Source organism: Monodelphis domestica, chromosome 3 (assembly GCF_027887165.1).
Source record: "Monodelphis domestica isolate mMonDom1 chromosome 3, mMonDom1.pri, whole genome shotgun sequence".
Classification (NCBI taxonomy): Eukaryota; Metazoa; Chordata; class Mammalia; order Didelphimorphia; family Didelphidae; genus Monodelphis; species Monodelphis domestica.
The window spans coordinates 402192884-402220580 of NC_077229.1; the positions used below are offsets into that span (position 1 = coordinate 402192884).

The 27697-nt window shown below is 37.5% G+C and overlaps 1 protein-coding gene across 2 annotated transcripts in view; it reads left to right on the forward strand.

Annotated features, from left to right (window-relative positions):
* MOCOS (molybdenum cofactor sulfurase) overlaps nucleotides 1-27697 on the forward strand; it is a 120732-nt gene that overhangs the window by 25941 nt on the left and 67094 nt on the right. For both annotated transcript variants that reach the window (XM_056824359.1, XM_001367718.4), the window contains exons 2-9: nucleotides 9317-9406; nucleotides 10954-11020; nucleotides 14817-15458; nucleotides 19151-19227; nucleotides 19371-19570; nucleotides 22897-23013; nucleotides 24228-24683; nucleotides 26764-26926. In XM_056824359.1, coding sequence (XP_056680337.1) covers nucleotides 9379-9406; nucleotides 10954-11020; nucleotides 14817-15458; nucleotides 19151-19227; nucleotides 19371-19570; nucleotides 22897-23013; nucleotides 24228-24683; nucleotides 26764-26926 — 1750 coding nt within the window. In that variant the 5' untranslated portion in view covers nucleotides 9317-9378. The remainder of the gene's footprint in view (nucleotides 1-9316; nucleotides 9407-10953; nucleotides 11021-14816; nucleotides 15459-19150; nucleotides 19228-19370; nucleotides 19571-22896; nucleotides 23014-24227; nucleotides 24684-26763; nucleotides 26927-27697) is intronic.

Consider the following 27697-nt stretch of genomic DNA (forward strand, 5'->3'; position numbering starts at 1 on the left):
GTCATTTCTTTGACTTTGTTTGTTTTTTTTTTTTTTTTCATTTCTTTGACTTTGAAAAGCAGGAAGTTGGTTATGTGATATTAGGATTTTTTTTAGTAGAAAAATAATGTTTTAAAATAGGATTATTGTAGTTTGGTTTCTCACATTTCTCCTAGAAGACTGATTAAATTACAAAGCTCTCAGCTTCCTGATTGCTCTCTCAGTAGGGGAAATCCCAAACTACATGGTCCATTGATAGCAGTAACTAGACCATCTAAGGATTTTCAAAGTGATTTGTGGGGATAGGGATGACATTAGAATCACAGAATGTTAGAGCTGAATGGGACTTTAGAGATCTCTAAAGCAATATCCTGATTTTACAGATATTCAGCCAACTGTTTATAGTCTCATCCATCAATGCTAAGCCTATGAACCATTTATAAATGCTCCTACCTGTCTGCTAGAGATGCTGTGAAGACCTTCCTGCTTCAAGACTAGATGATCTTTGAAGTCCCTTTCAAATCTTAAATGCTAGGATTTGTAACTTTTAATATTTTTTGCTTGTGCTATGAGTTTAGTAGCTTGGGGCATGCCCGGGAGATTCTGATTTTTTTTTTTGGCTTGACAGCCCTTATTAACAGGTATTCTCATATTAAAGTCTTTTCTTACTCTCAAGTAGGGTACACAACCTATGGCCATAAAACTGAGAAGTTTTGAATGTGGTAACACTTCACTACCCACAACCTAAGCTAGTATTTTAAAAGGATGATACTCTAATTGTCCCTCTAGATTGCATTGTATTAAGGAGGCACTTCCCTTCTCTACAAAAAATCTTTTTCTAGAAAAATTTATGACCAAACAAGAAATAGAGAGGATTATAAGGTACAAAATGAATAATTTTGATTATATTAAGTCAAAAAGCTATTGTACAAACAAAACTAATATAACCAAGATCAGAAAGGAAACAGCAAATTGGGGAAATTTTTATAACAAATGTCTCTGATAAAGATCTCACTTCTCAAATTTATAGAGAACTAAGTCAAATTCATAAAAATACAAACCATTCCCAAATTGGCAGATGGTCAAAGGATATAAAAATGGGAGTGGATCTGTTTGTACAAAAATATTTATAGTAGCTTTTTTTTAATAGTGGCAAAGAATTGGAATTTGAGGGGATGTCCATCAAATGGGGAATGACTGAACAAATTGTGGTACATGTTGGTGATGCAATGCTATTGTGCTGTAAGAAATGATAAGCAAGATGATTTCAGAAAAAGCTGGGAAGATCTGTAGGAACTGATGCAGAGTAAAATAAGCAGAACTGGGAAAACATTGTACACGGTAACAGCAATATTGAATGATGACTATCTGTGAAAACTTGGCTCCTCTCAGCAATGCAGTGATCTGGGACAACCTTGAAAGACATTATGGGGAGTGCTATCCACCTCCAGAGAAAGAATTTTTGGAGCTGTCTTTCATATCAGTGTATTTATGGTTTTATTTTGGGGTTTTGTTTATATATGAGTTTGCTCTTACAACAATGACCAATATGGAAATGTATTTTGTGTGACAATAAAAATAAAATGAAAAAAAGATCTTCCTTTCTAGTTAGCTAATAATTTTATTATTACATAAATATATTTATGGTATTTACTTATATGAAACAGAGAAGTCTCCATGTATAATTAGGAAAACATACTAATGTAGAAGCGAGAACAAGTCTGGCATGATAGTAGGCATACCTATGTTAATCAGGGTAGGTTTCTTGGAGAAGATGGATTATAAATTAAATTATTAGTGATTTTAGAGGGAGTTGGACTACTCTGAATATAGAAATCATGGAAGGCAAGAAAGGGAGGATTGAAAATGGGGATAAATAATAGATTTGCTTGGTTAAAGTGAAAAGACAGCATAAAATTACAGAATTACAGATGATATAGCTATAAGGAACTAAAAGAGAGTTCAATATTTTATGAAGATGCAAAGGAGACTGATTGATAATAGGATAAAAGGTTAAGGGACTTGAGTACAGTGTAGTGTAGATTTGCATGGGTTTACCAAGAGTGAAGGAGGGAAAGTATAACCAATAAATGGGCAATGGCCTGGGAAAAAGCAAGATGGAGGGATTGGAGGAACTTGGTGAGGAAATTAAAACCAGGATCAGGTGTCATGAGGTAGAGGGAAATTTGGGATGATAAAATATGATCTAATGAAGGAATTCTAAAGTTCATGAACATGGAAGTGGAATACCTATGAGTAATGACAAAAATCAATGGTTTGAAAATCTTTCTTGGTAGCTTAGGTGGAGTGCAGAAATAGGTCATGGGAAATGAATAGACCAAGGAACTGTAAAATTAGGGGATTTGAGGGAGTATCAATAACTATTTTCAAATCTCATAATAGGAGGACAGGAGTTGGGATGGAGAGAGAATATGAAACAAGCACTGAACTCTGAGAAAGGAAGGAGAGGGAGATCAGTAGATACAATTTATCAGAATCTTGATTGGGTGATAAGTTTGGATTTTATATTGTATTGTTGTATGTATCTTGATTAGTAAGGGATAAAGTAAGCAACTTTATCTAGTCAGCTCCAGACCAGAACATTCTTCACATTCCACCAAGATGTACATGGGGAATTTTGCTATTTGTTCCCTGACCACATATGTCTATCCCTCGTCTTCCCATCTTTTGCTCTAGGAATAGTGATTAATCAATATTATCATTGCTTCTGGTAAGGATGTGTAAGTTGACTTACCTTTCGCTCCACTGACCATTCCTGTGACTCTCCAGAGAAAAAACCCTTCTCTTAATAAATACTTAATGAAAAAAAAACAAACTCAAAGAAACCTTTTCATTCATTCATTTGTAGTGTAGGTCCTTTTGAACTCACTGGACCTTCTTCAACTCCTAATTGCCCAGGAGAGCCCGAAAACTTATTATTTTTGTTCTAGGTGGTGATTGCCCACATACCTTCTCTTCAGAAGGAGAGACCATCAGATGCTATCCATGGCCAGTTGGAGAGTTGTTGAGAAGTAGCAAAAGTCTACATCTCAATAGCAATTTGTAAAAGAGTAGAATCACTTGAAAAAAATCCAAACCTTACATCTTAGAATCAATACTGAATATCAATTCCAGGTAGGGTTAACTGACTTATCCAGGATCAGAGAGCTAGGAAGTTTCTAAGGCTGGATATGAACCCAAGACATCCCATTTCTAAGCCTGGCTCTCAATCCACTGAGCCACCTAGCTGCTCGCTGTGATTCATATTTTGTAGGCTTACAAAATAATAATAATAGGCTTAAAAATCTACAGCACAAGTATTTTATATATTTATTTCTTTAGGATCAATTGTTATGGTCACTCAACTGTGTCATTTTACAGATGAGAAAACTGAGGCTTCAAAAGTTCTTATGTTGAAGGTGTAGATGGCATAGGATAATGACTTTCATTTTTTTTTCCAGTATGCAGATCCCCTTTAACACCTAAAAATGCTATACTCTGCTCCCAATGTGTGCTACAGTACACATAGTATCTCTACTGATACTACCCATCGATTAAGAGCTGTTTGGTCTGTATTATTATTTCTCAAACATTTGTGCATGCTATTGTGATTAAAAATAAAAATTAATTTAAAAGAGTAGTCATTAAATTCATGGCAGCTTTTGTCACTATGTACTTTCTCAATACATAGAAGATATGTGACTAGTGCCATTTGGTAGTATATGGTGCCCAGAGAGGAGACTCTGGTAGAATCTAAGGAAGTTTCAAAAACATTTTTTTAATACACCTTACTTTCCATCTTAGAATAAATACTGTGTATTGGCTCCAAGGCAGGAGAGTGGTAAGGACTAGGCAATGGGGGTCAAGTGACTTCCCCAGGGTCACACAGCTGAGAAGTGTCTGAGGCCAGATTTGAACCCAGGACCTCCTGTCTCTAGGCCTGGCTCTCAATCCACTGAGCTACTGAGCTGCCCTCAAAGTCTGAATTTTTTTTTATCTGGCTCCACTTTCAGTTCATTTTGCTGTTTGTGTTTCAATGTAACAAGTGCTAAAATTCTGCTGCCCCAAGTCAGACACAACACAACTCAGTGCAGATATGTGGACTATTCACAGTTGGTAGACATGGACTTTGAATCAAATCTGGACACTAACGCTTTAAACCCTTATTAGGTGACATCAATTCTAAACCTCACTTTCCTTATCTATAAAGTTATATCACTAAGCAACTGCCTATAATATTCTATGATTTTCTCATTTGAAAGCATACATGAATTTTCTGTTACAAAATCCAGACACCAAGGGAAACTTTTTTATTCAAAGATATTTTTATTTTCTCAATAATATATAATGATAATTTTCAATGTTTTCCAAAATTTTAAGATCCAAACAATCACCCTCATTCCCTTCCCTCCCTCCACTCAAAGATGGTGAGCAATTTGATCTAGGTCATGCAAGTTTTATCATATAAAACACACTTAGGGGAAACATTTAAATAAAAAAAATGGGTCCAGGGTATACAAATTGGTAACCTCTGATGTAGAACATAAAACTAAAATGAATTCTGAGCCCCAGAGATAACCTAGACCTTTTGTTTTTATTTATTTTTTCCAGGTTACGTCTATATATATTTTAATAATCATTTTTGACATTTTGCAATCATTATTTTCTCCTTTCCATTGTTCCTCTTCTCCCCTCCCCCAAGATAACAGGTAACATGGTATAGGTGGTACATGGGTTATCATATATATTTCCATGTTCATCTGGTTGTCAGAAAGAAGATACATATTGCTTACACTAGAGAAAAGTCCATGGAGGAAATAAAGGGAAGAATGGCGTGCTTTGATCTACCTCCATGCTCCATTGGTTTCTTCTATGGCAATGGATAGTGTTTTTTGTCATGATTCCGCCCCCCTCCCCATCTTTTTAAGTACCTGAAGACATCTTGCCTTTGTGTTCATTTGCATCTTTCACACAAAGGTAAAGCATGCAGATGTGTAGGCAAAAATGAATACATGAAAAAATAAATAAGCATTTATTGCAAGCAATATGCCAAGTTCCAGGGATATGAAAGTGCTCTTCTCCCGGATTTTATATTCTAGGTAGGGGGGACAACACATACAGGGGAGTAGTGGGGATGAAAGGATATTTTGCTTTGAAAGTTACAAAGATGGTGAGTTGAGCCATAAGGGAATAGACTTGTCAGGAGTAATAACAGTGCTCTTAATTATAGTCAGATACCTGGAAAGGCAAAGAGGAAGAAAGATGGTGGCATGGAGCCTGGTGAGAAGTCTGGAGGGAGAAATCAAGTGTGACTGAACCAGAGGCCTAGATCTTTAGAGAGAGTGATGGAGACAATGACCATTTAGGGCTGGCAGCTAGTACTACATTACCTCCAGGGTATAGTCACATGATTATCATTCTATAAAATGTATTAGATAATTAAAAGCTTAAGTATGACCACTCTGGTGGTTTTCTTTTTTGAACCTTTACCTTCTGTCTTGGAATCAATACTGTGTATTGGTACCAAGGCAGAAGAGCAGTTAGGGCTAGGCAATGGGGGTTAAGTGACTTGCCCAGGGTCACACAGCTAAGAAGTATCTGAGGCTAGATTTGAACCCAGGACCTCCCATCTCTGGGCCTGACTCCCAATCCATTGAGCCACCTGGTTGCCCCTTTTCTTTTTAAAAATTTTATTTTAATCACCATGCAAAACACACCACCATATTGCTCATTGTAAGAGCACTCTCATATAGAACCAAAACCTCCAAATAAAACTGTAAATATACTGATGTGAAATTATGCCTTGATCCACATCCATCTGATTCATCCAGTTCTTCTCTGGAGTTTGGTGGTTTTCAAGGACTACAGAAAATGTTTTTCCCTATTATTAATTAGGCCAGGGGACACCGATAACATGAAAATGTGGCCAGTGTTTCTGTGTCATTAGAGCAATGCTAGGTGGTACAGTGAAGAGAGTGCTGTGCCTAGGGTCAGGAAGATTCCTTTTCTTGAGTTCAAATCTGGCCTCAGACACACACTAACTGTGTGATCTTGGGCAAGTTACTTAACCCTGTTTGCCTCAATGCCAGTTTCTTCCTTTGCAAAATGAGCTAGAGAAGGAAATGGCAAACCACTCCAGGAGCTTTGCCAAGAAAACCCCAAAATGGGATCATGAAGAACTGGACATAACTGAAACAACTCAACAACAACAATGCCCAGTGTTACCCAGTAGCTTATTTTTTGCTGGATTAGTTCCTTTGTCCAGCTTACTTGTACCAGATGTGATGATGGGGCAAAACAGAGCATCTGATGCAACCTCAAGCATCTGTTCTGGGGTGTCCCTGTCCGCTCATCCTCTGATTCTACCTGGCCAGGGCTTGTTTTTCATTTTATTTGAAAAAATTTATTTAATTAATTAATTTAGATTATTTCCCCATGGTTACAGAAATCATGTTCTTTCCCTCCCCTTCCCCCATCCCTTCCTGTAGCCGATGTGCAATTCCACTGGGTTTCACGTGTGTCCCTGATCAAAACTTATTTCCATATTAGTGATGTTTGCACTAAGGTGATTGGTTAGAGTCTACATTCCCAATCATATCCCCATCAACCCATGTGATCAGTTATGTTTTTCCTCGGTGTTTTTACTCCCACAGTTCTTCCTCTGAATGTGGATAGTGTTCTTCCTCATACATCCCTCCAAGTTGTTCAGGATCAATGCATTGACACTAATGGAGAAGTCCATTGTGTTCAATTTCACCACAGTGTATGTCTCTGTGTACAATGTTCTCCTGGTTCTGCTCCTCTCGCTCTGCATCACTTCCTGGAGGTTGTTCCAGTCTCCATGGAATTCCTCCACTTTATTATTCCTTTTAGCACAATAGTATTCCATCACCAACATATACCACAGTTTGTTCAGCCATTCCCCAATTGATGGGCATCCCCTCGTTTTCCAGTTTTGGGCCACCACAAAGAGCGCAGCTATGAATATTTTTGTACAAGTCTTTTTGTCCATTATCTCTTTGGGGTACAGACCCAGCAGTGCTATGGCTGGATCAAAGGGTAGACATTCTTTTGTCGCCCTTTGGGCATAGTTCCAAATTGCCCTCCAGAATGGTTGGATCAGTTCACAAGAGGGCTTGTCTTTTAATGTCTGTTATTGGTCCTGAAAAGACAGGTTCACCAGGACCAAGACAGGACCTCTTTCCCAGTTTCTAGGCTGGACTGGAACTCAGACTCTGCTGCCCACTGTCTTTACCACTTGTCTTCTCCTTTCCTTGCCTAGGGTACCCTTTGAGACAAAGCCAGAGCTGTAGCTGAGCTGCTCTCCTGAGGGTCTGGCTGAATGGAGCCTGCCCCTCTCCTTGTTTCCTGCTCTCACCATCCTGTGATTGGTTTCTACCAGGCCATCAACTTGCTTTGCCCCAATGTTCTTCTTCAAAGGAATTTAAAGTATAAGAAGATTATAGAACTAGATGACAAGATCACAAATGTATAGCTGTAAGATACATGTGAGGTCAAATACACTGAACCACTCATTTTATTTTATTAAAATATTTATCCCTTAATTATATATAAAACCAATTTTTAAACTTTGTTTTAAAAAATTTTTGAGTTCCAAATTCTCTCTCCTTCTCACCCCTTCAATCTAATGTAGATTTTACATGTGCCCCCCACTCCCATTTTATAACTGAAGAAACTGAGGCCCACAGATTGTGTCACTAAAGGTTGCACTGGCAGCAAATGGCAGAGTTGGGATTTGATCTCAGGTTTCAGCATCCTTTCCAATTTACTACACTACCTCCCTTAGCACAGGTGCCATCTGGTCCAACTTCCTCACTTTACAGAGGAGAAAATTTTTGTGGACCTCAATCAAGTGACTTACCCAAGGTCATTTATGTTGTAAATAGCTTTGTTGTTCAATGGTGTCCAACTCTTTGTAACCTCATTTGGGGTTTTCTAGGTAGAGATATTGCAATGGTTTTCCATTTTCATCTTCAGCTCATTTTACATATGAGGAAATTAAGGCCAACAGGATTAAGTGACTTGTCCATGTCAAATAGCTAGTAAATGTCTGAGATCATATTTGAACTCAGGTCCTCTTGACGAACTGATTCTTTATCCACTGCATTACCTAGCTGTCTCTTTGTAAGTAGAAGAGGAAGGATTTGACTCTAAGTCTTAAAATTTTTTTTAAACTCTTACCTTCCCTCTTTGAATTAATACTGTGCACTGGTTTTAAGGCAAGACTGGTAAGGGCTAGGCAATGGGAGTTAAATGACTTGCCTCTGGTCACATTGCTAGAAAGTGTCTGAGGACTCCAAGTCTTTGATTCTAGAGCCAAGGCTTTTCCCACTGTGGTAGACACACAAAAGCCTACTGTACAAAAATACTACAAGAAAAGTTTGCCAGTGGGGAGCAACATGCCATGTGAAGTCTGAAGCAAGGAAAGGTTATTACTGACTGGCAAGATCCAAGAAGGCTGCTTGGAAGAAGTAGCATTTGAGTTGACTTTTAAAAGATGAGTAGAAGTTAAATAGTGAGTAGTATGTTCAAGGATGGATGGATGGAAGACAGTGAGTGAGCAATATTCTAGTTTTACAGATGCATAGACTATGTGGAGAGAAGTACAAAATGAGGCTAGTGGTAACGTGGTACCAGTCTGAGGAAGACCTTGAATGTCAGCCAAAGGAATTTGAAGTGTGATTGAAACTTACTTTTGTCTTCTTTCTTTCTTCTCCCCAGCTAGCTATAAAAGAGATAGCCTAGGGCCCAAGGAGGAGGAAAAATGATGAATAACTTCCTTTTGACCTCCTTCTCTACTAGCAAATTGGCTGAGGAAGTGTTTCTATTATTCCTTCTCTTCTCCAGATATGGCAACTGGGTGGGGAGACCTTCTTTTCCAGCTTTTGAAACTGTCAGACTATAAAAATGTTATTATTTCTCCAAGAAAAAGGGATTTGTGATATTCATCCTTTAACAGGTATCATGACATTTCCAGTTTTAAAGCCCAAGAGAGCATTAAGGAAACCTCATTACTTTAAAAATACTTTAATGTACAATGTTGCTTTTGACACCAACATTTTAAAATTATCTAGAAAAATGGGACCTATCAAATAAATTCTCTAAGGTCCCTTCCAGCTCTACCCTTCTGTGAAATTAAATGTATAGGACTCAGTTCCAGCTTCAAAGAAAATTAATATGAGGAATAGAATTCCAATGACTGTGAAATCGAATGTAGAAAGATCAAGAAGATACATGGTGAAAGGAAATGTGCTGGGTTGCTAAACTTTGAATTTGATATCCAGAAATGTAACTTTTGTTCTGTGTTTTCTTTTAGGAATTACATACCTTGACCATGCGGGCACAACTCTGTATCCACAAAGTCAACTTACAAGGTTTATGGATGATCTAACAAAAAATGTCTATGGTAAAGATCAAGCAACTTCCTTATGTTCTTTTCCTTAAAACTTAGCCAAATTAACTGTCATAGGGCTTTAACACAGAGTTGAGAACATAGTAGGCATTTATTACATATTTGGTGAATTGATGGGATTGAAGACTGGTTAGCTTTTTAGTGGGATTTATTATATAAATATCTGGAAGAGTATTGGGAGAGATGCATGCATATCAAATGTTTGAGTCAGAAGGTGAGTATTTGTTATCTATTTATTAAGTAATTTCTACTGTTACAAATAAAACTCAATATAGGATTAGCCTTCACCAAATGGGTCTTAAGACAAATCAGAGATTCTAGGGGGTCATGATTGTTGTCTTCAATAACTAGGGAGTTAATACTCAAATAATCAGTCAATAAGTAAACATTTATTAAGTGCTTACTATGTGCCAGGCACTATATTAACCGATAGAGGTACAGGCAAGAGACAGTTCTTACCCTTGAGAAGCTTACACTCGAAGGAAGAGAAAACATGCAAACAAATATATACAAAACAAGCTACAAATAGGATATAGTTAATAAGGGGAAGACACTGGCATTAAGAGGGGGTGTTTAGTGAAGTTTCCCTTCAGAAGTTAAGAATTTAATTGACACTTAAAAGAAACTAAGAAAGTCAATAGTTGCAATTGGGGAGGGAAAGGATTTTAGTCATGGGTGACAGAGACTGCTTTGAGCTGAGATGTGGAGTGTCTGGTTTAGGGGATACCCAGGACACCAGTGCCATTAGACTGAAGAGTACATGTTGGGGAGTAAGGTGTATGAAGCCTGGAAAGGTGTGTGTCTATGAGGTGGGCCTGGCTTATAAAGAGCTTTGAATGCCAAACAAATTTATATTTGATCCTAGAAGCAATAGGAAGTTGTTGGAATTTATTCAGTAGGGAATGTCATGATTATACCTGAGTTTTGAGACCACCACTTTGGTGACTGAATAGAGGATGGATTGGATTGGGGAGAGGTTTGAGAGATGTTGCAAAGTTGAAATAATCAGGTTTCTGCAATAGATTGGATATTGGGGGCAGAGGGAGAGATAGTGATGAATCCAGGATGACTCCTAGGTTGCAATCTTGAGGATGATGTTGTCCTTTGTAGTAGTAGAGAATATTTCTAGGGAAGGTAGGAAAGAGTGGAAGAATATAGGTGGAAGATAATGAGTTCCATTTTGAATATATCAAGTTTTCAGATGGAGATGTCTAAATAATAGAGAGGCAAATTTCAGTTCAACTTGACAAAGAACTTAATCAGGAGGTAGAGTTGCCCAACAAGGAGCAGGCTGCCCTATGAAATAGTGTTCTATTCCTAGGGGTAGTAGGGTAGCAGAAAAATATCTGCTGAAGATGCTACAGGAGAGAATTGGGTAAGGATGGGTAATGGATGACTTGGGAAATCTCCTCTAATCCCAGGAGTCTATATTTCTATATTTTCCTTCTCTCCAAACTACTAAGGAATTACACTTTGATAAAGTGCAAAAAGAGAGTATATATGTGTGATTTGACAGCTATGCCTTTTTAATTTTCTCCTAGGTAATCCTCACAGCCAGCATATCAGCAGCAAACTTACTTATGACACTATTGAACATGTGCGGTATAGGTAAAAGAAACTTTGTACAGGTTGCATGCATGTTACTACTTGGTATTTAATTGTCCTGTTTCTTTGGTTATGATATTTTTGTCCTTGACTTGTTTTATCTTTTATGTGAAGTGTGTACATGTTTTCTCTTGTTAGTCTGAGGTCTGAAGAAATTTGCCCATAAATTAGATACCATCTGATAGTTTGTCTTAATCTGTTATTTCACCAACTAAGATTGTACATTGAAGTTTTGAAGAGTTGACTGGAACACAAAGGTATTAAGTGATTAACCCAGGGTCACAGCTTGACAGAGTTGGGACTTGAACTCAAGCCTTTATGATTTTGAAGTCATCTCTTTATCCATTAATGCAACACTGCCTATCATATATGAGGTTATCATCTACTATCATGTTCAGAGGCAGCTGTGGTTCAGTGGTTAAAAGCATTGGGCCTGGATCCAGGAAGATCTGAATTCAAGTCCAGCTTCGAATACTTCTTGAGTGACTCTGGTCAAGTCACTTAATCTCTGATTGCCTATTAGGGATATGTTTTGGTCCATGGGGTCACTAAGAGTGAGTCACAACTGAGCAGAAAAATAACAACATCCCATAGATGAAACCAAACAACAAATGATTAGTATGAGATGGCCAGAAAATCTTTAGGGTTGGATGGTGAGGGAAGAATGCTTATGGAAAGGAGAAAGAAAAGTAGCAAGGAGAAATCAATTATCTAAAGAAGCAATTTGATTTTGATGTTAGTATTTTTCAAGTTTTGATGCCAGGTTAGCATCTCCAATTTATTATAGACTCTCCACCTAGAAATAGGCAGTTAGATGGTGCCATAGATTATGGAGTGCCATGTCTGGAGTCAGAAAAGTTCCTTTTTCAAATCTGCCTCAGATACTTACTAGTTGTGTGTGATTCTGGGTTAGTCATTCCACTCTGTTTGCTCAATCTCCTCAACTGTAAAATGAGCTTTAGAAGGGAATGAGAAATCACTTCAGTATCTCTGCCAAGAAAACCCCAATGGAGTCATGAAGAGTCAGACACAACTGAAACACAACTCAACAACAACGACAACTTTTCCTGGAAAGGAATAGCGGATAGTGATCTGGCCTTGAAGCTAAGAAGATCTCAGCTCAAATCATTCTCACACATACTTGCTGTAGATTCTGTGCGAGTCCCAACTTTTCAGTACTCTAGACAGCTCTCCAGGGCTCTGAGTTGTGGAGAAGGTGCCAATTTGAATTTGTTGAGAGTGTTTCCTCACCTGAGACTTCCCTGTATACAAATGAAATCATACATCTGGTTCCTATTCTCTATTTCATCACAGGCACATATAATGTCATCATATCCCTTAATGTTAAAATCACACAAGTTCACCTTAGCCATTAAAACAATGTTATGCTCAGTTAATATGCCAACAGAATAATATTCAGAGGCTGAAACAAATGTCAAGTAGCCTCATGTGCCAATAAGATCATTGACCAGAGAAGTCTGGAAGAAAGGATTAAGGTAGTAGTGTATCTCCACCTCTCTTTCATGGTTTATTTTGTCCTTTCAACTTTCTTTTGTAGCTTATGAATCTAATTTATCTAGATTTACCAATTTATCTTCACCTAAATCAAATATTAACTCCATTTCTTTATATTTAATTTGGGAAATGTTGAATAAAATATTTCTTTACTTATTAGACCACAAGGAAAACTGCTATATGACATTTATTTTAAGATTAAAAAAACATTTGATTTCTCTCTAACCTCCTACCTTCTCTTGCAAAAGGAAAGTTAAAATCCTTATAAGAAATATGTATAGTCAAGAAAAACAAATTCTTGAATTAGTTATGTCCAATAAAAATATGTCTACATCATGAGGTCATCACCTCCCTGTCAGGAGATGAGTAGCATGCTTTATCATCAGGTCTCTGGAGTCATGGTGGGTTATTGGGTTTATCAGAATTTTAAAGTTGATTTCCAAATTGCTTGTCTTTATAATGAAGACGATATTTCTGAAACCCTTCAGAGTCGAAAAGCAAAGAAATTGGGGAAAAAAACTGCAGAGAAAGTACAAGATAACAGACCAACTTGGCTATTTGACAGTGAAGGTGAACTAGAAAAGCCATTTATCAAGACTAGATTTGCAGTGTTTGCACCGAAAACTCCAAATTCTACTTACAAAAAAGTTAAAACACTAACAAGAAAAGATGACAGCTCGATCAAGGGTCATTGAAAAACTTCAGCAGCATATGGCTGACCCAGTAGACCCAACAATTGTACTTAAAGCATTCAGAGCAGAAAACCATCTATTCAGGCCAGCCTGGCATCCAGAGATAAGACACCCCAATCAAAAATAAGAAGAGCTCTACTCTTTTAAAATGTTGATCTAAGACCAATGGGTAAGAAAGTTCCAGGATATCTAGTATACACAAAACTTGCCACAATAGGAACAGACATTCAGCCAGTCTTCAAGCAAAAGTAGATAGAGGAGAGAATCATGTGTAGCTGGAAAAAATCAAACGAAACCCAATAATAAAAAACAGACCTGCAGAAATATAGTCATCCCACAATAGGAGAATTTTTTACCAGTCTAAGAGAAAAGTGTGCAATGAAGTATTAGACACTGGGAACTGATTAGTCTCTTTTTGAAATTTTGAGTGATTCTATTAATTTTGGACAAATTAATCAATGTTAATTTCTCACAATGAATCTCAGTTTCATTTTTTTTAATCAAGCTTTTTCAAAAATCCCAGCTCTTTAACACAGATCAATTGCAATGAGTTTTATGCACATTATAGGACATAGTAAACATACATTTATGAGAATAAGAAAGGAGAACATGCCAAATCTTATAATTATTATTAAATGATGTCAAAATCACTACAAAACACATTTAGCTAATACCCACTCCATGTGAGGTGCTGGGATGAAAAGGAAAAATAATAAAAATTCCTGCTTTCAAGCATTTACATTCTACTGGGAGTTGGGGGAGAAGCATTTCACAGATAAACATGTACAAAGTAAATTCAATATAAGTTAGGAGGAAGAGTGAGGAAAGAATTAAGTCATGGACTGATCATTTTAAGACATTTAAATTTTGCTATCTCGTGTTCAACCTGAAAGAACAAATGAACAAAAGAACATGACGAAGCCCAGGCATTGTCCTTGCAGGATGACGGGGGGAAGAATATGATTACTTTTAATATATTTCAGTAAACAGACACTTACTAAATGCTTGCTGTTAGGCTGTACTTAAATTTGTAACCATATAGTTGTATTTAATCAAAATTGTTCTGTTCTACCTCAGATTCATTCATGTAGGAGGTTTTAAAGCTTGGTGTTGTTGTTCAGTTGTGTCTGACTCTTCAAGACCCTGTGGGCCACAGCACACCAATACAGTCCATGGGGTTTCCCTGGCAAAGATATTGGAATGCTTTCCCCAATTCTTTCTCCAGTGGATTAAGGTTTACAGAGGTTAAATGACTTGCTCACAGTCATAGAGGAAGTAAAGTGTCTGAAGCTGGATTTGAACTCTGGTCTTTCTGACTCCAGGCTCAGTGCTTTATCCACTCAGCCACCTAACTGCCTGTATTTTAAGGCTTGGAAAATTGAAAATTGGCGAGGGTACTGTCATTTTTACATTGCAGTGCTCACTTCCAATCTGTTTGGGTCCTAGCCCTCAAATCATAGCTAATACAAACGATCATTCTTCTTCAAACTAAGGTAGACATTTTAGGATTAGATGACTTGTGGCAAGGAGATGCAGTTTATATTTAAAATCAAAACAAGGAATCAGCCAACCTTCTTCTGCTTTTCTTTTAGGATCTTAGAACACTTCAATACTACTTCTGAAGACTACAGTGTCATTTTTACCTCAGGAAGCACAGCTGCACTCAAACTGGTAGCAGAAGCCTTCCCCTGGAGCTCAGCAAGCTCAGAGAATGAGGGAAGCAGGTTTTGTTACCTCTCAGACAGCCACACTTCTGTGGTGGGCATCAGGAAGATAGCTGAGGCAATGCAAGTGTCATCAGTTTCTCTGAAGCCGGAGGACATTTTACTGTCAGAGAAAAGCAATGGAGCAGTTTATGAACCAGCCTGTGAGACCCCTCATCTCTTTTGTTACCCAGCTCAGAGCAATTTTTCAGGAACTAAGTACCCCCTTTCTTGGATAGAAATGCTGAAGTCTGGACGTTTGAGCCCCATGACCACCCCAGGGAAATGGTTTGTGTTGCTTGATGCAGCCTCCTACGTCAGCACCTCTCCTTTAGACCTGACAATCCATGCAGCAGACTTTATTGTTATTTCATTTTACAAAATCTTTGGATTCCCCACTGGCCTAGGAGCACTGTTGGTCAACAATCGAGTTTCTCACTTTCTCCAGAAAACTTACTTTGGAGGAGGAACAGCTGCTGCATATCTGGTTGGAGAAGATTTCTATGTCCCCAGAAAATCTGTATCTGAAAGGTAAGAGTCTACTCCAGAGGGCATGAAGGCTCAGAGCCTACTACTCTTCTGCCTTGGAACCAATACACAGTATTGATTCTAAGCCAGAAGGTAAGGGATAAAAAAAAATGAAGAAGCAAGGAGCTGTCCAGTCCTTTGGCTAAACTTGTCCTAAAAGCAAGGAGGAATGAACAAGAATTATAGATCCAAGCATTTAGTAAGGTCCCACTGAATGTTGACTTCAGCTGGAAAGGCATAAACATCTTCAGGGAATCCCTGAACCCCAGTTCTGATTTCACCATTGACAGAGATGCGAGGAATGCCTTATATAACTTTTCCTTCTACCAGGGTGTCTTTATCTTTCTCAGGGCCTCGGGGTGTTAGGAGAATTGTGAAGGAAGATCCTTTATTTTTTCTCTTACCCATCCCCACTCCATTAAGATTATGTGCTTGATCCAGATCATATATTTTCTAGTCTATTTGATAAAGGATATATACCTCCGTAAATATAAATACATACATATGTACATACACATATATTAGCCTATTTATACTTGAGACTCACCTAGATAAAAGTAATCAATGTAGGAGAAATGGGACTTATTTAGACAAGGAAAATGTTTTTCTGGAATGATTTAAAGAGGAAGAGAGAGGTGTAACAAGATGAATCTTAAGAGAGTCAATGAAATCAGACTAGAAAGAACTGGGAGAAATTTGCTGGATGATGAAAACGAGACTGGGGTTTGGCTATTCTAATTAAAAAAAACCCTCACCTTCCATCTTAGAATCAATACTGTGTATTGGTTCCATGACAGAAGAGTAGTAAGGCATTGGAGGTTAAGTGACTTGTCCAGGGTCACACAGTGAGGAAGTGTCTGAGGCCAGATCTGAACCTAGGACCTCCCATCTCCAGATCTGGTTCTCAATCCACTGAGCCACCCAGCTGACCCAACATTAAAAAAAACCTAATGGAGGGCTCAAGGATCAAGCCAAATTGATCCTTCACAAAAAATGGGGGTGCTGCTCATAAATGATATTATCCTTGAACACCTCAAACTGCCTGGTCATAATATGAGTGTGTTACATACAAACTGGGCACTCCTCTTGGTAAAAGCAGAGACTAACAAAGGGTTAATTGAGGAGGGGATGAAATGACTGGCATAGCTGCTATAAACTGCAGGGAGATCAAACTCAGAAAGCAATTGGATCCTCCATTGGTTGCATAATGACTAACAAAACCACAAATTAGAGCTCTCTATGTTGGATTTCTGTTGAACATTTTGGGTTATTTTGTTTAACATTTTCCAATCACCTTTAATCTGGTTGGGGTTGCATTGGGAAGAAGACTACTTGTGGCTGACACTTCTGCTATAGAGGATGCAAAGCACTTCAAATATATGATCACAGATAACTTTCAGAGCAATTCTACAATGTAGGTGGAATAAATATTATCTTCATTTTATAAATGAAACAATGGGCCCCAAAGGTTAAGTGATTTATCAAAGGTCATATAATCAGTTAAGGTAAGAGGTAGAGTATGAATTTAGGTCTTCTGACTTCAATTCCACTGGCTCTTTATTGTACATTATTCTTATGAGCTTTATGAGGATTAAACAGAGAAGTCTCCTCTCTGAGATTATTTCCAATTTATTCTGTACAAATCAAATCTTGTTTGTACCTAGTTTGCATATTTTTCTTCCCACATTAATTTATGAACCTTTTTGAGGGCACTGACTGTTTTTGCCTTTCTTTGAATTGCAAGATTTCCCACAGTACCTATAATATCTATAATATAGTAGATACTTATTAAATCCTTGTTGACTTGACTTAACTGGAAGTCACTTACTCATTCTTCTGGTAACTTATTTTTTTTCTCAATTACATTTATTTATTTATTTACGGTTTTTCAATTGATCTATTTAGTCAATTTAGAACATTATTCCTTGGTTACAAGAATCACATTATTTTCCTCCCCTCCCTCCACCCTTCCCGCAACTGACACTCAATTCCACTGGGTATTACATGTGTCCTTGATCAGAACCTATTTCCATGGTGTTGGTGTTTGCATTGGGATGTTCATTTAGAGCCTACATCCCCAGCCATATCTCTTCTGGTAACTTAGGAAGCACCTAGATCCTCATGATTTACTTTTTTGGTTTAGCCATTGTATAAAAGCAAAAGGTGATGAATATCTTCCTCTAAGTAATCGTACTCACAATAACAATAAGAGCCGATGTTATATAGTTCCAAAGCTTTTTCTGGACATTATCTCATTTGATCCTCAAAAAAACCTTGTGAGGCAGGTGTTGTTATTATCTCCATTTTACGGGTTGAGAAACTAAGTTGGGGGAAATTAAATGACATGGTGAGGGTCATACAACTAGTAAGTATCTAAGATACCTAAGGGGGTATTATAATATAAATATAATACCTTATATTTGAAAAGGAGTTCTTGAAGGTCTAAGAAAGCCTTTCAAAATGGGAAAAAGAAGTAGGATTTGTGACCTAATAGGTACTAAGGAAGGCCAAGTAAATAATTTTCTTTGTCAAAAGTTGTTTCTGGAGGGCATTAAGTGAAGTGTTTACTAAGATGATACCCAGATTACTACCTATTTTTTCCCCTGTCGTGTGATTAAATCCAGGATTAGCCTTCCACATCATTTTTAGGAAGTTTTAGCTGTCCTGTGTACATTGCATGAAACTCTAGTTTGGACATGAGTTGCAGGATGCTATAGCCCAGGCAGATGGAAGGTCATCTGATAGTCCAGCAGGATCCTGTGTGCTGAGCATGGTTTTCCTGGTCAAACTTCAGGGTCCAGAGTTACAGCAGTTGGAGGGAACAGACATCCACCTATTTGTAATGGCAGAGCTGAGATTTGAATGATTTGGTTCAGAGCTCCCTGGAAATACCTCAGGTACCTCATAAATGATTTCATTTGACAACCTTGTTAAGTGTCTTGAATGTTTCAGGCACTGTGTCAGGTGCCTGGAGATAGAAATGAAAACGAAATAATTTTTTCCCCAAGGAACTTACATTCACCTTGGGGGAAACCAACATGTTCAGCTATAAATACAAAATACATATTAAGGAAATTACATTTCCTTCATAATTTGTATTTGTAAATACATTTGTAATGTATCCCTTTGTACATTGTATTTCCTTTGTAAAAAGTTCTGTGGCAGAACATGCTCGATTTATTTGAAATGTTGATATCCTGAAGGGCATCAAGAAAATTACTAAATGTCAGGAGAGGTGCCTTGCCCAGAGTCACTCAGCCAGTGTGTATTTGATCTTCTTGATTAAAGGTCAGCTTTCAGTGCTCTGGATAATTCTCTCACATGATAAATTCTGGAGAAGTTGCTGATTTGCACTGGTGGAGGGAACCTCTCACTAGGAAGTTTCTTACAAAAACTACATTTTAAAAACAAAATTGCTTTATTGATTCTATAAGGGCAAAGTTTTGTTCTGGTAGGTTGAAAGAGTATCAACTCAACAATTTTAATATTTTAGCCTTTTGCCATCATCATCATCCAATTCTAGAACTCAGGAAAAGGGTGAGGAATCAGTGACTGAACTAGGATTAATCTAGATTATGAAGAAAGATAGAAAGCATTCACGGAGATCCCAGACAAACCCAGCCAATAAATTATACATAAAACAATTTATTTTCTTAGGTTTTTAATTTTGTTTTAATCTCATTTGACTTTTGTAGGTTTGAAGATGGCACAATTTCTTTCCTTGACATTATAGCATTAAAACATGGATTTGATATTTTAGAAAGACTAACAGGTCAGTGGAAATTTTGCTTTCTATAATATGGATTCACTTTTGCTATGTACGTTTTGCTCCTTAGAAATTGAATTTTTCAATTTTGTATGTATTTGATTTTTTCTATTAACAAAAGCGTAACTTACAAACATTTTATTTGCCAGGTGGAATGGAAAATATAAAACAACACACTTTTGCCTTGGCTCACTACACCTACACAGTGCTGGTTGCTCTCCGATACCCAAATGGAGCACCTGTGATTCAGGTTTACAGTGATACAGAGTTCAACAGTCCAGAGATCCAGGGTCCCATCATTAACTTTAATGTGCTGGATGACAATGGAGACATCATTGGTTATTCCCAGGTAGTGGGGTGGGGGTTCCCCTTGATGATTATAACACATATCTTCCCCTGGCTCCATATCTAGAAGGCAATTATTAGATGGTAATGTCAAACCATTCAGAGAACAGCCCCCAAGTCCTTTACCTTTGAGCAGCTGAAGGCATGCTTACAAAAAACTCATTCACTAAAACTTATACAATTTATTATGTAGTAACCTCTCTCCTCCCAACTTGGTTTCTATTTGTGTTAAAAAATGTTAAATATTTTCTATTGATACTTTTTGATTTTATGCATCATATTTATTTCTCTTTGTGTGTGTATCAACTATGGTTCACTTGTTCACTTCTACACCAATCAAAACTATGAAACTTAAAAGAAATAAGAACGAAATTCACTCAGAGGAATAATATATGTAATATTCCTTACCTATAACGTCCTCAGCTCTGTAACGAAGAGGAGGTAGAGTTTCTCATGTTTTCCTAAAGTCAAGCTCTCTCTTTATATTTAGATAGAGATCGTTAGTTTAATTGTAATTTCCACTACCATTGCTATAGTTATATATATCATTTTCTTGGTTCTACACACTTCATTCTGCATCAGGTCAGAAAATTCTTTATATTTATCATTTCTTATGAAGTGGTAACAATTCATTGTATTCATATCCTACAATTTTTTTAAACCCTTACCTTCCATCTTGGAATCAATACTTGGGGGGGGGGCACCATTCCTTTTATGTCCCTTTTTCCCTTGTCACAAATCTTCTCCATTTTTACCCTCTATAACAGTTCCAAGGCAAAAGAGTGGTAGGGACTAGGCAATGGGGGGTGGGGTAGGTTATGTGACTTGCCCAAGGTCACACAGCTGGGAAGTGTCTAAGGCCAGATTTGGACCTAGGACCTCCCATCTCTAGGCCTGGCTCTCAATCCACTGAGCTACCCAGCTGCCCCCTATATCCTACAATTTGATTAGCCATCTCTCAGAATGTAGGTAATACCATTGTTTTTGATCTTTTGTACCCCTAAAAGTTCTGCTATGAATACTTTTGTATGTAAAATGTTTAAAAACTTAAAAAAACCCATAATTATACTCATAGGGTACATGCCTAGCAGTGGAACCTCTGTGTCTAGAGGTATGAATAGCTTTGCTTTTTAAAACATAATTCTAAATTTCTTTCGGTAAGGGTTGGATCAGTTCACAGGTTCTTTTAAATATCAATTCTTCATCTGTAAAATGAGGGGGTTAGACTTGATGATCTCTAAGATACTTTCCAGCCCTAAATCTATGATCCTATGAGGAATATATTCTTACAGCTATAAGCAGTTAAAGCTTAAAGTTAAAGTTAAAGCAATGAAAAAGACAAGAGGAAGGAAAATGATAAAAACACTTCAGTGCAGGACCAAATTGTCCTAGATATGTCAGAGATTTAGTCTGAAGGCAACCCAGCTTCCTCTTCTCCTCCCATTTAATTCTAAGCTTATCTCTTTGTCCATTAGCTAACACACTCTGATGGTCAAGTTCTATGGTTTTCCACTATTAAAATCAAACTAATGACCCCAAGTAAATCTATAGTTCCTACAGCTCTTGATTTATGAAACTTTGGTCACTTATAGGAAGTCCTGCTTTTTTAGAGGTCATTCTGACCTAGTCTTTTGTCCAGTGGCTCTTGATAAAAACAACCCTGATGCTGCCAAACTGATTTTTAATGCCACAAAGTTTGGGAGTGAAGCTAAATAAGCCAGAAATCTTAGAGACGAGGCTATTTGGTAGCACTTTCTTCTAAGGGGACTAAGAACTGTAGAATCTTATGGATCCCAAATTATTACCTGCCTAGAAAAGTAGAGACAAGAAAAGGGCTCTGATGACTGATGATGCAAGTACCTTGCACATAGAAGCTTTACAAATATTTGTTTGGTTTTAAGGAATCAAAGCCTTGAATGGAAAAGACAGCAAAATATCATTGAGAGGAGGTAATAGTAAGGCAAGGATGGGAAATATTAGATTATAATGATGAATTTGAAATGTGGAGCTATACTTTGTGACTAAATATATATTTTTCTGGTTATTTTTGTCTATTCACAATAGTTTAAATCAGAAAAAAAAACCTAAATCATAATGCACTGATGTTTTTTTTCTTTTTTTAAAACTCTTGGAATCAATACCATGTATTGGTTCTATGGCAGAAGAACAGTAAGGGCTAGGCAATGGGGGTCAAGTGACTTGCCCAGGGTCACACAGCTGGGAAGTGTCTGAGGCCAGATTTGCACATAGGACCTCTCATCCCTAGGCCTGGCTCTCAATCCACTGAGCCACCCAGCTGCCCCTGATGTTTTTTCTTTTGAGAATTAAATTAACTTTTAAAATAAACAAAAATTTTCTTTTTGCACCTTCCATAAAAAGAAAACAAATTCTTATAACAAGTATGCATAATAAAACAAAACAAATTTCCATGCTGACCCCATCAAGATCTATATGTCTCGTTATGAACAAGTGGTGGTGGTGGTAGTGGTAGAAGGAGTAGAGAAGAGCACATATTATAAGCTTATGTAAACCAGATAGTGAAAAACAGATAATATACAACCATTTTCTCATTTATTTACATTTAATAAGACAAATTAATGCATTCATAATATGGAGTTAGAGGCAGAGTTAGAGTTAGATAGGGTTAGAAGCAGGGCTGGGAATATAAGAGCTAGAAAAGGACTAAAAAGTAGTCTAATCTAATCCATTATTTGATTAATTAAGAATATTTTTCCATGGTTACATGATTCATGTTCTTTCCCTCCCCTCTTCCCTCCCCCTTCCCTGAGTTGATGAGCAATTCCACTGGGTTATACATGTATCATTGTTCAAAATGTATTTCCATGTTATTAATATTTACAATAGAGTGATCATTTAAAGTAAAAATTCCCAATTATATCCCCATTGAGCCGTGTGATCGATCATATGTTTTTCTTTTGTGTTTCTCCTCCCATAGTTCTTTCTTTGGATGTGGATAGCATCTTTCTCATAAGTTCCTCTGGGTTGTCCCGGGTCATTGCATTGCTGCTAGTAGAGAAGTCCATTACATTTGCTAATCCATTCATTTTAAAGATTGGAAAATAGAGACCCAGAAAGTTTGTGATTTTTTTTTTTAGGTTAGAGGTAGAATCACAGATTCTTAGAACTTTAGAGTTGGAAGGGATCTTAGAAATCATCTAGTCTAATTTACAGATGAGGAAAACAAGGCCAGAGAGATGAAATAGCTTGAGGAAGATATGCGATATCAGGAAATTCAAAGGCACAAAATGTGCGTGTTAAAATGATGTACTTGTTTCTCTGTGCTATTTTCACATTTTATTTAACCCACAGGTAGAAAAAATGGCCAGTCTTCACAATATCCATGTTCGGACTGGCTGTTTCTGTAATACAGGGGCATGCCAGAGGCACCTGAAGATCAGCAATGAGACCATCAAAAAAAATCTTCAGGTTAGTCCTGAGACCGTTTAATGCTGCCCCAGGCCCTTAAGATCGATTGTGGCCAGAAGCAAGATAAGCCAACCACACAGAGACACAGGCCATTGGATTACCACTGTTGTGGGTGGATTCTATCTGGGTCCCTTTCTGAGTCTTTATTGGCTCTGTCTTTATCGGTGTCTGTCTTTATTGGTTAATTTTGCTTTATCAATTTGCATAATCTTTGAATAGCAGGAACCTTGCCCCTCCTACCTACTGCAACACATGCCATGCTGATTCTCGCCTTACTCTGCTGTTCTCATTGCCTAGAATGCTTAGCACCGATTCTTCCTGATACAAATGCCATTCGTTCTTCATAGTCCATATCAAATCTCATGTACTTCAGAAGTCTTCCCTAATAACTCTTTCTTCTTTCTTTGCTTTAAAGTTGATCATCTCACATACCCATTTTGAAAGTACACATAAAAACTCTCTGATTTCTAATTGTATGGATACATCCCTTTTTCCCCCCATTGAAATTCTGAACTCCTTTATGGTAGGGAATGTCTTATTTTATCTTTACACTTTCTCAGCTGCCCCCTCCAACCCCATTCTTGGGACTCTTGTGAACACTGTAGATGCTTGATAAATATGGGTCTCCTTCCTGATGTAAGGGAGCCAGGTTCTAGAGAGTCTATTCAATGAGACATGTGCCAGGATTGGTCCCTGGAATGGAAACATATTCGTGCTTCCCTCCTTTCTAATCAAAGCTTTCTTTTTGACATTATTCCTTCGATTTTTCAGATAATATCTGGAAGAAAGTCTAAATTAAATGGTAAAAAACCCTTTAACCTAATGTAATTTCTGCTTGTCTCTAATAAGAATTTTGCAACTTATTTAATAATTTAACCAAAATATATATTCCAGGCCTTGCCAGGGTTGTCTGGAAGCAGTAGCAAAACATGGGGCTAGGCAGAGAGGGCATCAATAGGAATCATTAGGTACTAGACTTCCTTGTTGGGTCATAAGATGACAGTATATATTTGAAATTGCACATTCTGAGTCTTGTATTTCTCCTTTTCTTGAGCTGAATGGAATGATAGATAATTAACAAATATTCATTAACTTGGCAATTCTATTTTCCTATGTTAATTTTGTTTTTAGATGTGCCTTGAGTATTATCTGTGGGAAATGAAACAATGAAGAAAAAGATCACTATGGATTTATTATTTTCTTTTTATTTCTAGGCTGGCCATATCTGTGGGGATGACATAGACCTTATCGATGGTCACCCTACGGGCTCAGTGAGAATATCGTTCGGCTACATGTCCACTATTGAAGATGCACAGACCTTTTTGAAATTCATCATAACAACCAGGTTAGGTAAGGCAGACAGTAAACTCCCCTTTCAGGTAACTCCTGGGGAAACTGCTGCTGTAACAGGAGAACCTGTGGTACAAGATGAATGGGTCAACAAGCATGAAACTGGGAAATTGGGCCAGGAAGATGGCCTCCTACAAACTGAGCTGGACAAATCCTCTATGACCACGAAAGAGACGGATTTTCATCCCCCTGCGACTAAGCCAGGAGGTGGCCTACAGATTCCTTCACTGACCGCTGCAGCAACACTAGATGGACGACTCCCAAAGTTTACCATCACCAATATCTATATTTATCCCATCAAATCCTGCGCTGCTTTGGAGGTATGCATTTTACATCTGGCCTTGGGAGTACTTCTCTTTTAGCATAGTTTTGGAGAAATGTCCATACAATAGCCTTATCTTTTCTTTTTCTTAAGCTTTTACCTTCTGTCTTAGACTCAATGCTGAGTATTGGTGCCAAGGCAGAAATGCTTTAAGGGCTAGGTAGTGGGAGTTAAATGACTTGCTTAGGGTCACCCAGCTAGGAAGTGTCTGAGGTCAAATCTGAACCTAGGACTTCCCATCTCTAGGTCTGGTTCTTAATCCACTGAGTTAAGCAGCTGTCCCCTAGCAGCCTTATTTTAAAACAAAGAAAAACATTGCATACGATATGATCATTGAGGTAGGTCTGGTGTGCTAATGAGATAATGCATATGATATGAAATGTTTTGAAGGCTTTATATCAGTTTACAGATTTCAGTTGTTTTTGTATTATTGTTATTTTTATTGCTTTAGTATGCTTCTGCCTCTTGTAATCAAAGATTACCTTACTTACAATGCTTAATTTGTACAAGTGTTATTGAAAAGACCAATTTATGAGAATCCTTTGATATTCTTGAAGTTCTTCTGAACTCAATTTTCATAATATTTTGAGTATAGTTCTCTAACTTGGAGAGAATCTTGCCGTAATAAGAAGTTATTTTTATTGGTTGTTTTATGTCCATTTCTCCTGGTTCATTTTTCTGCTCCAAGTCCTAGCACAAGATCTAGTGATTAATAAATGCTTATAGATTAATTGATTGATAGAAAAATTTTCTCTCTGGGCAATCTAATCGAACAAACATTTCCCAAGTGCCCATGAAATTCATGATATTGTATTTCTTGGGGTATATCGTGGCAACCAGAACCAGTCTCTGACCTCACAGGGATTATTTTTTACTGCGTACAATTCCCACTGAAGGCATTTACTAGTGCTATGACCATGGGGAAGTCATCTAACTTTTCTTTATCTCAGTTTCCTCATTTGTAAGATGAGGAAGTTGGACTCTAAAGTCCCTTACAACTCAAAATTTTAGGATACTATGATCCTATTGTAGATGATTCATTCTATATTTATGATCATGAGATCCTAGATTTGGAGTAGAGGGGACTCAGAGGCCAGCTAGTTAAACTTTTTTTTCCTCATCTTTTTATAGATGAGGAAAGAGAGGCCCATGAAGGACAAGTGCTATGCTTAGGGTCATACAATTAGTAAGCATCAGAGGCAGGATTTGAACACAAGTCTTCTGACTCTAAAGCCAATGGTTTTATTTTATTATTCAAGTACATCCTTGTAATATATTGATCAAATGGGTTGGAACCTGAATGTAGGAAGGCATAGTGGTAGACCCTTTAACAATTGAATAATCACTTGGGCTAAAGCTTTGATTGGCTTGGAAGGCAGGAACCTCCCATCTTGGAAAGGGCTATGAGGAGCTAGAATGGATTAGTGGAAGAAGTGGGAGAGTTGAGTTTGAATACTGATTGTTACTCTTAATAGCTCCATAATCATCTATATGTCCCTACTCTCTCTTCTTCTAATATATGCAAAACACTTTGTAAACCTTAAAAGTTCATATAAATGTCATCTGTTATAATTTTGTTCCCCCTTTTCCCCTCTCCTTTTCTTCCTATAAGTGATCTGGATGCACTGATTAAATTATAATTCCTTGTTGTTCAGTTGTTTTTAGTTGTGTTCAACTCCTCGTGACCCCATTTGGGTTTTTCTTGGCAAAGATACTAAAATTGTTTGCTATTTCCTTCTCCAGCTCATTTTACACACAAGGAAACTGAGGCAGAGTAAAGTGACTTGCCCAGGGTCACATAGCTAGTAACTATCTGAGGCTAGATTTAAATTCAGGAAGAGGAGTCTTCCTCCTGAATCTGAACTGACACTCTATCCACTGTGTCACCTAGTTGCCCTTAAATTATAATTAAGTGATTATAATGATATTATGTTATATAATTAAACTATAATAGTCTTGCTTTTGAAAAGCTAGTTTGCAAAGCGTGCTAAAAATACTTATGCAATAATCTATGTAGTGAGTTCTTGCTTAAAGCATGTCTACATTATGTTTTAACTTTTATTTTGATTCTCTCTCAGGTTACCAAATGGCCCATTGGAAATCAAGGATTGTTGTATGACCGAAATTGGATGATTGTAAATCACAATGGAATTTGCCTTAGTCAGAAGCAGGAGCCTCGACTCTGCTTAATTAAACCTTTAATTGACCTGCATCGAAAGACTCTGGTTGTCACAGCGGAAGGTAATAAGCAAACACTAGCTCAGTATAGTTTAATGGAGAAAATGGACTCCAACTTAGTTGGACCACTTTCTTGCTGGTTGCATTGTGTTGAGTTTATTAGGTCTTGTGGGTCAAAATGAAAGATCTAGAAACAGCATGAGTAGAATAAAAAGGCAAAATATTTCATTTTATTGATCCTCAGTTTCCCCTTCTGTAAAATGGGAATAGCAGATGCCAAGCTTAAAGGAAACAATGAAATGATGAAAGTGGAAAGCATAGATCTAACCACATCACTGTCCTATTCCATACAATCTAGTGGCTCCAATTACTTCTAGGATCAAATCCAAACTCCTCTGTTTGGTTTTTAAAGCCTTTCACACCTGGCTCAAAATTACTCTTCCAGCCTTATTGTAAATGTAACCAAAGGGCCCCAAATTCCATTTGCACAAGACTCTCTTGATTAGTGGAGATTGATTATTCAATGATCTTTTCCTGTGTGAAGGGAGAAATGGTGAGAGCTTGAAAGACGAATAAATCATTCTGCCTTCCAGCTTTTGTAGAGAAGGAATGGGGTTCCAGATTTTTTTTCTAGCCCCAGAAGGGAGAATGTAACTCTGAAAAAAAGTTCACATGTGGACTGTGGGTCATATTTGTTACTCTCCTCCACACTCTTAAAAAAAATCCTTACCTTGTGTCTTAGTACTGATATTAAATAAGAAAAATGGTAAGAGGTAGGTCACTGGACGTTTCAGAGGCTAGATTTGAACCCAGGACCTCTTATCTCTGGTCCTG